Source organism: Tenrec ecaudatus, chromosome 9 (genome assembly GCF_050624435.1).
Source record: "Tenrec ecaudatus isolate mTenEca1 chromosome 9, mTenEca1.hap1, whole genome shotgun sequence".
NCBI lineage: Eukaryota > Metazoa > Chordata > Mammalia > Afrosoricida > Tenrecidae > Tenrec > Tenrec ecaudatus.
This window is the reverse complement of record NC_134538.1, coordinates 141,852,525-141,867,258: the sequence shown is the minus strand read 5'-3', so window position 1 is coordinate 141,867,258 and position 14,734 is coordinate 141,852,525. Positions and strand designations below refer to the sequence as shown.

Below are 14,734 nucleotides of genomic sequence, written 5' to 3'. Positions count from 1 at the left end.
TCTACACACCAGAATCTCATAATTCAAGCTCTGATACTATTCCCTCCTTCAGATTTGGATTATAAAATTTACAGTCCTTGGATCAAGGATGTTATTGTGCTTTTTACATGTGTGTTTAGTTGATGTCTCACTTAGATGGCTGCTTGTTTGGAAACAAGCCTTTATGACCCCAGGCCCTCTTGTGTCTGATAGCTGGGCACCATCTAATTTCTTCACCACACTTTGCTATAGCACCACAACCTCTGCGTTTCCTTCCTGAGGGCGTGTCGAGCAGGGCCGTGTTGTAAGATGAATTGCTCTTAGACTAGAGCTAGGTTTAAGTGGGAACCCCACATTCATTCCTGAATCTGCAGTTTTTATCTTCTTCTGACTCACCATATCAACTACCTTGTTAATGTATAGTAGAGCATCTTAACCATCATCTCCCTGGAGTGTGAGGACCTTCTGTTAGGGTGACATCAATTAGCCCATGGCACTAATGTTTAAAATATGATTGAGAGAGGGAAATTGAACAAGTGTAAGTTAACTACTTATTGTAATAGCTGGATTATTCACTTATACAAAACAAACCCTTACGTGACTGGATGTTATTTGCACAAAGAGTGGGGATTGGTGGTCATGCTAAACTTACAATAATATTCACTGACATTGTCAGTCACGGGTCTGCCAGAATATCGACTATCTTAATGCATCAACTAGGGCATTGAAGTAGTAAGTAAATGTTATTCAGCCTACCTACACTTCAGTACTCTTGGTATAACTGTCTTCTGCTTCTTCCGACACCATGTAGTTTTAGCCTTAAGTCCTCAGGTTACAGGTGTGTTTGAAGTAGAGCCTAATGGACATAGTGGGGGTTTCCATGTCGCATCCCTCGGGTGTGGCCTTTGCATACCTCTGGTGTGACCTTCAAAGTGCGTTGTATGACTTGAGGATCCAGGGATCAATGCTGCAGTGTTCTATAGCACACAGCCTGACACCCAGGGGGTGTACAGAAACTCGGACCAAGGTGGCTTCTTAGGTGCACATTATCAAACATACTACATCCATAGGGTCTTTAAAAATTTTATTCGTCATTTTTCCCCACTAGGAAGTTGGTCCTCCCACTTTTTCTGCCAACAGGAATGCACTTGTCTTCTCCTGAATGTGTAGGCCCCTCCTGACTAGATTTTACCATCAGTATACCTCATCCCTCTGATAGGAATTCCTGCCTGTCCAGTGGGACCTCTGATACCATTGCATGGCAGTCACCAGTGGGCATCCTCTCCGCCTCTCTCAAAAATCTTACGATACACACCTTCTCTGATTTACATATTAAACCAGATGCTGTGTAGTTCCTCTTCTAAGGCAGTCTATACATGGAAAGCTAAGAAATAGGTAGCCGATAAATGGTTGCCAGGGCCAAAAGTTATAAACAAGAGATTAATTATAAGAGGGCAAAAGAGAATCTTACAAGCAATGGAATTGGGGATGTATTAATAGTGATAGCTATGGGTTACATGACTGAACCCACTATATAGCTAAAGAGTTAAATTTAATTATGTGTTAATTGTCTAATAAGCAATTTTTTAAAAGATGTGTTCGCTATAACAATTGTAGAAATGCAAAAAGAATAAATAAGAATATTAAATTTATCTTTCATCTCACCGGCCAGATATTATCTACAAATTTACCTTTTGACATACGTGTTTATGGGTGGGTTGGTTGGTTTTCGTGACTGCCTCCTTTTTTTCTCTCATTAATATCTTATTGTAAGAAAATATCTATGCCATTATTAATTTGGGGAACATTATTCTTAATGGGAACCTTATCATGTTTTAAGGATCCCTGGTCACATAGCAGGTTACATGTTGGGCTGTAACCACCAGATCATTGGTGTGAGCCCACCGGTCACTCTGAGGGAGAAAGACGCGGTTCTCTGCTCCAGTCACGATATACAGTCTCAGAGCTCACCATGTCCTATAGGGTCACTGTGTGCTGGGATCCACTCAGTGGTTGTGGGTTAGGTTTTCATACTGTTGGATTTTCAAATTGATTTTTTCAGTTTGGGGTTTTCACTGGTCTAAGCAGTGCTCTCAAATGTGGTCTTTATATCCATCATCTGCTTCTATATCAATGAAAAAAGAAACTAGACAGTAATATTTAATAGCTACCCTCAGAACCCATTCTTCTGCTCAAAAAATATTCTTGAAGGTAATTTTACTGTATTCTTATTTACTGTGTTTTATGGATGGCTATTTTTGCCTCGTTTTAATCTGACTAAAGGGAGAGTTTTAGGAGGGTAGAGATTAGTTTATACAATTAATAGCATATAGGGCATGTTGTATGGAAATCTTGGGGTCTTTGGGCTAATGCAGACCTGCTGCATGCTTTTGAGACCTGTTTCGTCCAGAGTTCCATTTGGTCACTTGTCTCTTCTTTTGCATATCTTGGGTGGCGTTCTCTCTGGTTACACAGGGGCCCCAAATGCTTCAGAGCCTCAACCTGTAAAGTCTCACCTGTGCTCCAGCCCCATAGTCCCTGTTACTCTCTTTCCTATAACCTCTTCCACCTATTTCTGCATTCACACATGTGCATCTACCCGATCCTCTGCTTCCTCTGGACTTTCGGGAAGCCAAACGGTGTCACTGAAATATACTGAGCTGTCATTTGGACCGAGGTGGCAGCTGACAGTATTATGTCTGGTGCAGGGCAGTTCACTGTCAGCAGGTCTTACCCTGGGCTTGTTTGTGGTGTTGATGGTTTGCACATCCCTCCTCACTCGCCACTTGCATGTGACCCAGATGCCCAGCAGCCTACCAAATGAGACACTTTGAAGGAGCTGAGAAGCAGGCTGTGGTCACAGGCAAAGGTGATTCCAAATGTCCTCTGTGGCTCCTGGGCAGCCATTTGGTGTGTTTCTCGACTGTGTCCTGTTATAAAGGGCATCCGTCATGTCCACAGCATCCAGCCCCCGGGGTCATTGTTGCTAACCCGGCAATAGGAGCATGGGGGTGTGCACTTCAAGAGAGGAAATGATATCGGAAAGACAGGGAACGGCTAAACAGCTCTCACTCCGACGGTAGAAAGAAATTAGAGGCCAGGGCAAAGGCGGGGTCAAGCGTGATCAGGAAGCCTTGAGAGGAGATAGTGAACAGCTGCAAACGGTAGTGGCCGAGACCACTGCCCGTCCTTTGGTAAATGAACCTGCTGTTCCATCCACAGGCTCGGACCATCTGGGACCAGGGCTCAGAGGATGGAACCCAAACATGTCTAGCGGATGATTTCCGAGAGAAAAGAAGACAGCATGGATGGAGGTGGTTTGGGTTACAGTCTCCAGTACAGGAGGGTCATTGTTTTAATATCTTGCCATTCTTCCTGGTTCCAAAAATCTGGCAAATGCCAAGAATATAGAAGGGTACTTAAATCTGCCATCATCGTACCTGGCGCTCGAAGACAAGATTATGAGCGTTTTGAAATATTTATTTTGTGTATTTGTCTTCACACATTCCAAATGGCTAAGCAGCTGTGCGGTCTCGAGTCTTGCCCTTTTCATCCAGCATCAGACGGTGTGACAGTCTCTGCGTCTTTCTTCACAAAAGCACCGTTTAGTGACAGCACGGTAACGCTCTCAACGGACACAACACCGTTTATCCAGCCAGGTCTCCTGCTGGACAGTCAGCTCACGATCAACATTTCAGTCATGCGAATAACACTGCGCGGAGTGTCCACGGATGTGTGTCTCTTCATGAGAATCTCTGGTTTTGACCTTGAAATGAACCTCAGGGTGAGACATAGGGCTGCTTCTGTGTACAAGCATTTCCAGGTCTTCCTGTGGAGAGATGGTCTCTGTTAAGAATGCTCATTCATTGCACCTCTACTTAACAAACATCCCGTACAACTTTTTTTAAGGAGACCAAAAGCATATTTCAGCTTTGCTTTGCTAAGGAATCACTTTATATAAAAATCGTTTGAAATACACTTGTTTGAGTAAGGCGGAAACGAAGCATTCTAGCTAGGTTTTTGGTTAAAAGGCTGTGAACGGTCTGTAGAGACTGGAAGCCCCTTGGTACACCATGTTTGGAGTGATCTTTTCATCGGTCAGAATTATGCATCGGCACCCCTTGGAAAACTGAACTTGCTTCAACTTTCAGATTGGGCCTCCATTGCACACATTTCAAACTTTTCACAATGTTTTCATTTGTAGGGTATGTCCATCGGTTCAGTTTTGAGCATAATTGTAAAACAACTCCCCCGATCACTTGATCAGGTTTAACTTTATTTTTCTTTATTAGCACTTAAGCCTGTGTATCTATGTATTCAATAAGAAAAAAACATTCTCTAATGATTGACTTATATAATCATTTCAGTTTTCAGTTACCTCTTGCTCTCTCATTCACTCACTCACTGCCATCGAGTTGATGCCAGCTCATAGTGATGCTATAGAATAAGGTAGAACCGCCCCTGTGAGTTTCCATGACTGTCACTCTTTACAGGGGTAGAAAGCCGTTTTTCTCCCCCGTGGTGACTGGTGGCTTTGAACTGCTGACCTTGCAGTTAACAGCTCAACTCAAAACCCACTATGCCACCTTCTTCAGTTACTTCTAGCAAAGCAGGTTTCCAGATACCAGTAGCAAAAACACATTAAGCCAAAAACATGATAAATCTATGCAGAATTGTACAGAACTCTCTTCATCGTGAGCTGAGGTCTCTCACTGCCACTCGCTACCATGGGGTCAAGGCTGGTTCACAGAAATCCTGCAGGACAGGGCAGGGCTACCCCCTGAGGGTTACGAGACTGGGACTCTCTACAGGAGTGGAAAGCCCTGCCTTTCTCCCGAGGCACGGCTGCTGGTTTCCCACCGCTGACCTTCAGTAGGCAGCCCATCTCGTAGCCACTACGCCACGGGGTTGCCCACTTCAAAAAGTTTGCAGTCGGGTGCAAGTGGATCCCACAGTGACGAGCCTAGCAGGGCCTGGCAGAATCAGAAAATCCAGTCTTTCATTTTATAGTTGAGGAAATAGAAGCTGAAACCAGTACAGTCATCCGACAGGGTCACCCAGCCGGACAGTGACCCTTCACCCAGGGTTCTCAACTCTACAGCCAAGCCCTTCTCAAGCCACCCGCCCTTGTCCTGGGTTTCTCAGGGCAGAAGCATTTGAGTGTCCCGCCCTCCCCTGTGCGGTCCTTGCCTCTACTAAGAAGTGTGTGTCAGAATAAAATCCCTACTGGTTCTCTGATTATCCTTTCTAACTCCCACTTGGCTCAATTTGTGGTAAGAACTGACAACTTGATAAGCCACATAAATCAATTCCCTTTCAGGAGCCTGGAATCAGCTCAGTCCTTTCATAACACCGAAGCGGCATGTTGCCTTCAGATTTCAAATGAACTAAACTTTGCTTGATCAGGCTGTGTCAGAAATACATACCTATGGAAGAAATTGGATGCCTCAGTACCGCAACATTTTTCATGTAAAATATCCTTTTGTTTATTTTTTCTGTCCAGGTATCTGTACGCCCTTGGACAGAAGGTTTGGAAACGGTGGAAAAAGCGCTACTTTGTACTTGTCCAGGTGAGAGAGAGAGAGAATGTGTGTGTGCGCACACATGCACACGCATGCACATGTATGTACTAATTGCTACATAAACACTCTAAAGTTATTTATAAGCATTTCGGTTTCAGTACCCTATGATACTTTTAAAAATCATTGGAAATCTAAAAGAGCTTTTGTTTATGTGGACCATATCATTTGAAATTAAAGCAGAACTTTCAAAATAACATACTTAATTCATTTAAAGTTTATCCATCTGTCCACTGTAGGATACGATTACTTTATTGATGCCCCATTATGGTAGCGTATCCTCATGGAAAGTAAAGGAAATTCATTTACTTCCATATGAAATATTGAGGTCTTTAACCCCCTCCTGGCTGCAAAGTCACTTTGAGAGGATTGAAACCAACATTTGGTCAACTAATTAATAAAAGATACATAACCCTGTGTATATACGCAGGCCTGGTTTAACGACGAACCAGAGAAAGAATGTGTTCCCTTCAGCAATCTGTTGATAGAGAGCCCACACTTACATCACCAAAGGCCCCTGCGTGGGGCTCTGGGTGACCCTCCAAAACCACACATACAAAATGCCTGCAGACATGCTCGCTTCAGCAGCACATATACTGAAATTAGAATGATACAGAAAAGATTCGCATGGCCCCTGCGCAAGAATGACAGGCAAATTCATGAAGCGTGCCATGTTTTTCAAAAATAATGAAAATCATAAAAAATACATGCAGTGGAACAAAAACTAAAAGGTCATTTAAGCAATTTGAGGCCATTTCCATCTTCTGTAGCTGACTCTCCCACTCCCCACTTGACAACAGTTTGTTAGTGATCTGCCTTTATCAACTCTTTCCGAAGCATGCAGCTCCTTGTTCATGGTTCATGTGTTTATATCAAATCTGATTTAACTTGATGATCGCATTAAGGTGTGATGATTGCATCGTAAGCGTAAACTCCTTGGGAAGTTGGGTAAGCAGAAATGTAAACCGGTGGAACCGTGTGAGAGCACGGGAGCGTGTAGCCTAGTAACTGGCAGTGTTCAACAGGCCACCGACAGGCACTTACTTTCATCCGTTCCAGCTCCGAGAAACCCTATAGGACAGGGTAGAACTGCCTCTGCAGGTTTCTGAAGCTGTCAATCTTTTCGGAAGCAGAAAGCAGCATCTTTCTCTTGGCTGTTGGGTTTGAACTGTCCACCTTATGGTTCCCACCACCCCCCCTCCCCCGTCCCAGGGCTCATGAGAGTCATGATGTTGTAAAGAATAACTGAACACCTGGTAAGTGAGTGGACTACACTAGATTCAGTTGATTGTTTCAGTATGAAAATTAGACTTGCTTATAAAATGATCCCCTCGTGCTTTTGCCAGGAAGGACCAAGACAATTCCTTTTCTCTAATTTTCTAGCAATAGCATTACAAAATCATAAGTTACTGTTTCACAAGAAAGTTTGGAAATGAAAGGACAGGGACACTCTGGGAAGTTATTGGGTTCATCTTTTGGTAAAGGCCACTGTGCCTTTGAGAAGCTAGAATGTTTTCCTAAGAACAAAAATATGTGTTTGGCATTTTAGCTATTTTTTATTATTTTTAAAATCATTTTATTGGGGCTCATACAACTCTTATCTCAATCCATACCTACAGCAGTTGTGTAAAGCACACTTATACATTGTGTTTGGCATTTTAAAAGGCAAATCTAGTTTAAACCACAGTGAGCACTCACATATACTCTATAGTTGAAATTTCAGAAAAACACGACAAAGCTATAATGAATTCAGATTGTGGTATTCTGCTCGTGGTTTCCTATGTTAAATTTTAAAGTCGTTTCTAAGTGTTCTATCTTTACAAAACACACACAATTTCCATGCCCCAGAATGTTGGGACACACATGCCAGTGTTCTACTTTGTGAAGTTTTACACACAATTGAATCCTCCTTTCAATTCCAACCGTAACAAGAAGACAAATTGAATGCACATACTTCAAATTCAACAGAGATCTATATGGAGATTCGGCAAGAATGAGCCATTGGGAGGCCCTGGGCGGTTTTTCTTAGTATTTTTAAAGACGGTCCTCATTCTGTCTGCACACAGCTTGTAGATCCATACCTGCAGACTGCATTATTGAAAGGTGAAAGAGTCCTTGTTCCTAAGGAGGACAGCGTCCCCCTGCTGTGTCTGCAGCTGCCATCTGCAGAGTAGTGGTCTGGTGATAATGTGAATCTCATCACGACTTGTGAGTGTGTATTATCCGAGTGATATAGCTGGAAATCTAGCCATCAGCCTGGAATTTGTGCTCATAAAAATTGATTGCAAGCCAGCTTTGGCCAGCTACACACTCATTGTTCGAAGTGGACACTCGAGGAGCTGCTGAGGTGAACAGACTTTTCAAAGACTCTTTTAGAAAAGCATCGAAATTGGAGTCAGGATGGAAAAAGGAACTGCTTGCGATGGAGGGATGTGTAGTTTCTAGGTAAAAACAATTGGGGGTCCTGTCTAGATTCTGAATTAGATAAAAATCTTAGAGTGGATGCTTATGTTTTCTCAGAGGCTTAATTTATAGAGGTGGATAAATAGTTATCTATTGATGTAGACCATTTGGATTCGAACCAGATGGAAATAATGATGATTTTGAAGAACATGCTTTCCATCATACTAAGTTAGGATTCATTTTTCTTGTGCTTGTTCAGTGTTTTACTATTAGATTTGGAGGATATCGTTGGTACAGAATATTTATGGCCACTGCAATATGTTTCATTCCATAGAGATCTCTGTATATCTGTGATTGCTCCAAACTGGTCTCTATTCTGCTAGCATCTGTCCAAATGGCTTTATGCTCACACGTCTTGCATATCCTGAGGTAAATCCAGAAATTCCGGAACCACTCACCTAATTATTGCTGCTTTGCTTTGAATAGATGCTCTTCTTTACCACTGAGGAGAGTAGGCACTATTGTTATGTTCGGTGTACAGATGGAAAGGTGATGCGCAGAAGGGCTAGGGGATTTACCCAGGATTAGGCAGTTAGCTCTTATTTCCTCTGCCATATTGTTACAATTAAACGGATGCACACAACCACAGTTGACCCGAAGAAAACCAGACACAGGAGCAACCACCGTGGATGTTCACCCCATGAGGGCCAAGCCAGTGTTGCTGCCTTCAAGCAATGACCGGCACACCGAGGCGGAAAGAATTCCTGGAAGGTCGCTGACTGTGACATCCCTGGAAACGGAGACAGACGTCTCCGTCGACTTGGCCCTGTATCAAAGTGTTCCCTGCTTGTTGTGGATGTGTCAGAATCGTGACTCGAAGTTGCTGCAAACAACAGCAGGCTATCAAGACATCATGTTAATTAAATATCAGCTGAGTTGGCACAGGATGTAAACAGTCAACCATGCCACGGAGTGAACCATACCCGCTGCAAACATGCGACAGGCAACTGTTAGTCAGATACTCTCAGAATCCACTTTAAACTCAAAGCAAGGCCCGCCTCAGTCTACTCACTTCTGCAATAGTCTAACCCCCTGGGATGCCCTGGAGACGGCTTCTCTCACAGTGCGGGGTCCACGTTGGTCAGCATTGACTAGAGAGGCATTCTGGGTGTTCTGCTGGCCTCATGCGTCCCAGGGTTGGTTGGTTCTGCCTTTCTCTTGGAGGTAGCACCTTCTGTGTCACCTTCTCCAAGACGTCTCTCCTGTCTACCAAACCTCAAACAGCCTCCATCGCTCTCCTTGGCACATTACCCAGTTGCACATTTTAGAGTCTTCATTTATCATTCAGATGCCCTTCTTTGTCCGTGTTTTGTTCATCTCCTTACCTCCTCTACCATGTGTGAGTGTGTGCCAAGAAGGTAAGGATCTTTCTGGTAAGCCCATGTACGCGTGGTCCATACCGAAAGTAGAAACCGTGTGACTCTCAAGATGCATGAGCGTTTGCAAAGCCCTCAGCATTGAGATTAAAAAGACTGTCTTTTCTTTCTTTAATTTGTACATTGATTGGTACATATATTTTTATGCCATTTGGTCGAGATAGTCAATAAATATATATTCCCCTCAAGCCTAGCATAATCATGAAATCTATTCATTTCTCCTGATTAAATTAAAGTCTGGGATTTTATTTTCTCTTCTTTTTTAAAGAAATAATTCTATCGGCACCTTTGGCCTCCACCAAGAACATTTCCCACCGCAGATTTGCGTTAAGCCTTAATCTTCTGCTGAAATTAGGCGGCAGCAGTTGTTAAAGCTGCCAGCTGTTCGCATGATCCGTCACTAGGAACACAGCATTCGAGCTGAATGCCGCAGTTGCTAAAAACTCCTAGTTAGCATTTACATGTGTGGACACAGACAGGTGTTGAACAAGTTGAAAACTGAGAACAAAGTGGGAGGTTTCCCACGCCAGATGTAGACCCCCATGGGACCCCAGAAACTTAGGTTAAGGTGACCTGTCAAAAGTAGTGATAGTCAAAGTCAGATTTAACGCTATGCACAGATTAAAGTTAGGTTGTATCCCCTTAGGCCTGGGCACAGTCGTTTCTTATGGAGTAATTAAGAGTAGATTTGGTAAAGGACATGAGTTACCATTACTCGATCTTTTCCCTCGAATGGGATATTTAGTTGCAGTCAAGGCAAATATCGAAGCTGTTGTTCATTCATGACTCTAATAAGCTTGTGAGTGAAACTGAATAAATACTAGGCTGAAAAATGGAGACAGATCATGCCCCCACCGCTATCTCCTTCCAGCCCAAGAATCTGGCATGTGGCAGAGGGGGATCCACAAGACTGCCTCCAACTGGGGACACACGGAACAGCATGAGACTTGGTCCCCTGATTAGTCTTCCAGCAGCATGTTGTAATGATTAATGCCAACTAACATTGGAAGGCCTTTGATTTTTCCTTTTCCAATCTTCAAGGTGCTTGTTCTCCAGATTAGGCTGGTGTGGGTACTGGCTTGCTAGCTTATCGCTATAAGGTGTTTGCACACTTCAGACTGACTCATCTGAATGTGTGCCTCGGGTTTCTGGTTAGGCAGGCCACGGGACTGTGGTTTAGCAAGACCAACAACTGGTAAACTTTTAAGAACTCTTATGGGTGCCAGAGGAATCAAAAAGAAGGGTGAAAGGTGCTGTCATTTTGTGAAAATCGAACCAGGCATCGGTGAGTTGGAAAGGCAGTGTTACAGAGTGGGGCGCTCAGAAGCCAGTGTAGGCCAAAAGCCAAATTTCACTTACTTTCCCTTGTCACCTGGATCAGGTTTCCTCATAGGCAGCGACAGCTTTGTGAGTCGTTGGTATTTTGTTACCTGTCCATCTGTGCTCTTCCTTCGGGCTCCAGGCTCAGAGAGCTGGGATCCGGGGTCTATTGATTGTTTTTTTAAGGCATTAAAATAATATTAAGAGACTTACAAAATAAAATTGAAAACCCTTTTGAATGTATTATGATTTAGATGGCCATGACTCTGGATATTGGGAGATTCCTCTAAAGGTGAGGTTTTGTTGGGTTTTTTTAAGAAGTATTTTAAAGACTGGTAAAATCAGTACTTAAAGTTGTATGTATTCAGCATGTGACGGAATAATCATATCATTAAAAGCTAGATTGAAACATGGCACTTAAAAACAAACAAAGCAGCAACTTAACCTGTTTCTCAAGTTAACATAAAGGAAACCATCTGTAATGGAAGCAGTAACATTGTGCATATATAAGTAGTAGTTGTACACACAGAATGATTCCTACAGGCAAAGATGGCAAGACTTCCTCCCACGCATTTTTGGTCAGGTTGCTAGGACAGACCATTCCCTGGAGAAGAGCATCATGCTTGGTAAAGTAGAGGGGCAGTAGGAGAGAGGAGAGCCCCTGGCAAGATGGATGGGCACAGTGGCTGCAACAATGGGCTCAGCCATAAGAACAGCTGTGAGGACGGCACTGCACTGGGCAGCGTTGTGTTCTGCTGCACGTCAGGTCCCTTGATTTAGAACCAACTCAGTGGCACCGAACAATTTGTTTTGAACAACCAATTTTTTAGACTAGGTCTTAAATGGAAATGGATCTTTAAAATGTTAGGTGGGATACTTACGAGAAGTACCCCCTCCAAGACTAAAACAGAAAAGAGCTCCACTAGGTGGAGCCTTCATAGTACAAATTTATCCAGATCAGGGAGCATCCAGCAACTCCTGAGTGAGTACACCCAGTGGCGTCACCTGGGGATGTTCTCTCTGGTCACAGTGAATGTTTCCATCAAGCAGTTTTGCTTGAACTTCGTTTTTTGTGTGTGTGATGGCTGATTAAAGAGAACAACATGCGGCTGTGAGATTTTGTTTCCTGCTTGGGAAAAATGCCTCAGAAACTGTTGTGACGTTGAACACAGCTTACAAGGACAGCACTATGGGGAAAACGCACGTGTACCAGTGGTTTTCTTGTTTCAAAAAAGGTGAAATGTCAATTGATGACCAATCTCATTCTGGATGTTCTTCAACTGCACAAACGGATGAAAGTGTTGACAAAATGTGTGCACCTGTGCTTGAAGACCGATGACAGACCATTGAAGTGATGGGGAAGTTATCTGGACTAGCTTGGAGCTCAGTTCAGATTTTTTTTTTTTGGTTAAGCAAATTTTAATGGAAGATTTGGGAATGAGAAGAGTCACTGCAAAATTTGTGCCTCAGGTTCTGACCGACCAGGAAAAATAGCATCGAGTGGAAACATGCCACGCTTTGAAAGAACAGCTCTGAATCAACCCAGACTTTTTTCCCAAGGTCATGACTGGTAAGGAGACATGGTGCTGTTTAATGACCCTGAAGCTAAACATCAGTCAAGCTAGTGGGAGATGCCATGATCTCCTTGCCCAAAAATACAGCTCATCAAGCAAAATCAAAGATCAAGATGATGCTCATTTGCTTTTTTTGATGTGAAGGGCATAGTGCATTTGGAGTTCATTCCACAAAGTCCGACTGTTATCAAGCTTTCTATTTATAGGTTCTGAAATGATTGCGTAACAGTGGGCAACAAAAAGGGCCTGATTTATGGTAGACTGGGGACTTGTTTTGTCACCACTAGAATGCATCCGCTCATGCAGCCACCTCAGTGTGGCAGTTTGGGGGAAAAAAACAACACGATTCTCTTGCCCCATGCACCTGACTCACCTGACCTCACTCCGTGCAACTTCTTGTTTCTGTGAAGGATGAGGAACATGAAAGGACAGTGATTTGATGACATAGAAGAGGTGAAGAAGAGAAACATGGGAGGTACTGTCAGCCATCCAAACAGATGAATTTGAGGAATGTTTCCAAGAATGGAATTGCAGAATTGACAAATGTATTAGTGTAAGGGAGAGTGCTTTGAAGGTGATAAAGTTGTTTTGTAAAACAAGTTAAATCAGCTTTGGGGTGTCCATATTGGGGGGTGGGTACCTCCTCATATACCGAGTTTGGATACTTTTAACACATGCTAACATGAACTTGTGAATAACTTATGTAAAGACTTTTAGAGATAAATCTACTTCTTAATCTTAAAAGACCTGAATTATAGATCCACAGTAATGTTCATTTAGAAACAGGGTAGGAGAGGCATCTCTCATTTTTCTTCTCTTCTGTGCTTCCTGTTCACTGACTTATGCAGGTAACAAACCTCTTTGGCACACGCAGTTACTGTGCTTACTTTGCCAGGAATACCACGTAGAGCAGCGATTCTCAGCCTGTGGGCTGCGACCCTTTAGGAATCAAACGACCCTTTCAAAATTAGCAATGAAAATAATTGTATGGTAGGGGGGGTCACCACAACATGAGCAACTTTATTAAAGGCTCACGGCACTAGGAAGGTTGAGAACCACTCATGTAGAGCAAACAGCCAAGTCCAGCATGGTCATAAAGATAGAGGAACTGAGCAAGAAGCAGATATGCCTCAGAGAAAGAAGACAGAGACCCAAAGAACCCTTGTCTCCACTGTTCTAACTCAGAAGAATTGTATCCTTAAGAAATAAGCGTTAGCCTTCAGCAGCGTCTGGATCACTCTCTACATTTATCTACTGTCTTTTGAATCTATAAAATTGAAATTAAAACATGATTCCCTGTAACCAAATACTTAGAGGTATTTAAAAAGAAATTCTAATGCTGAAGTATAGGTGCAATGATCAGTAGCAAACAACTGATAAAAAATATTTACAAGCGTGACGTACAAGGATGAATAATTATTGAACATGATGTGCAGTTTTATGAACTATATCTTTCTTAATGAGCTGCTTGTGTTTTCCTCTCCCGATTTATCTATGAATGACAGTTGTTTATTTGAGAATTAGAATGGGTTTCCAGGAATACTCTTTTTTATTAGCATTTTACATAGCTATATACACAGACAAGCCTGCTTCGCATACATAAAAGCTCTTGAAGGCAGCCACACTGGTTGTTCTGTATCTAAAATTGCTGTGTTATTATTGTTTTTGAACTTCTGAGTTAGATGCCCCAAAGATGCAGAAATTTATCATAAAGGCAACTTTTAATATTCTTTCCACTGACGAGCAAATTAGATTCTACCATTTTTCTGAAGTTAAATAAAAGAAAACCATTTCAAAATGATTTATCATGTCTCTGAGTCCAGAGAACCACATCCTTGTAGCCAGAAGAATCATCCTCCCTGTCCATCTGACTGCACTCACTGCATGTATTTGACTGTGGGGACAGAACATTGGATTGACCGTGTTCATTTCTGCCTGTCTGCTAGCTGAGCTTTGCGAAGTGGGTGCGTCCTGACAGCAGAGTAGAGGAGGTATAGCAGTCACATCATCCTTGTGGTTCTTCCTAAGTCCCAGCCTTACTGTTGCAGCCTCTGGGCCAATCCACATAGAGTCCATAGGAAAACAGATGCTAAAAGAAAAGCGAGAGTGGCCTGTTGCATACCCACTTTTCTAGTGTGTTTTCTGGGTCTTCTTGACTGATTTATAGGCTTGGTGTGTTCTGGATGTAAATCTTCGATGCCTGTGCATTCCAAGCATCTTCTCTCGACCTCTGCCTTTGCACTTGCTTCATGGTGTTCACCCATGTAATAAATGTCTTCTTTAAGAAATCTTTGTTTATTAAAAGGCATTATTGGTTCCATCTCATTTTTAAGAAAGAATAGGGGAAATAATTGACACGAATTCATCTGTTTTTCATGCAACCCATGTTCTTGGATATTTTGCAATTTATGTATTTATTAGTCCACCAACTATCTTGTTCTGG

General features: G+C 42.7%; 1 protein-coding gene and 1 non-coding gene across 16 annotated transcripts in view; both read left to right on the top strand.

Annotated features, from left to right (window-relative positions):
* CADPS2 (calcium dependent secretion activator 2) overlaps positions 1 to 14,734 on the top strand; it is a 520,508-nt gene that overhangs the window by 335,182 nt on the left and 170,592 nt on the right. For all 15 annotated transcript variants that reach the window (XM_075557705.1, XM_075557702.1, XM_075557700.1 and 12 more), the window contains exon 9: positions 5,483 to 5,549. In XM_075557705.1, the coding sequence (XP_075413820.1) occupies positions 5,483 to 5,549 (67 nt within the window). The remainder of the gene's footprint in view (positions 1 to 5,482; positions 5,550 to 14,734) is intronic.
* On the top strand, positions 6,131 to 6,237 carry LOC142457496 (U6 spliceosomal RNA). Its single transcript, XR_012786223.1, has one exon. It is a non-coding gene; the product is annotated as a U6 spliceosomal RNA (small nuclear RNA).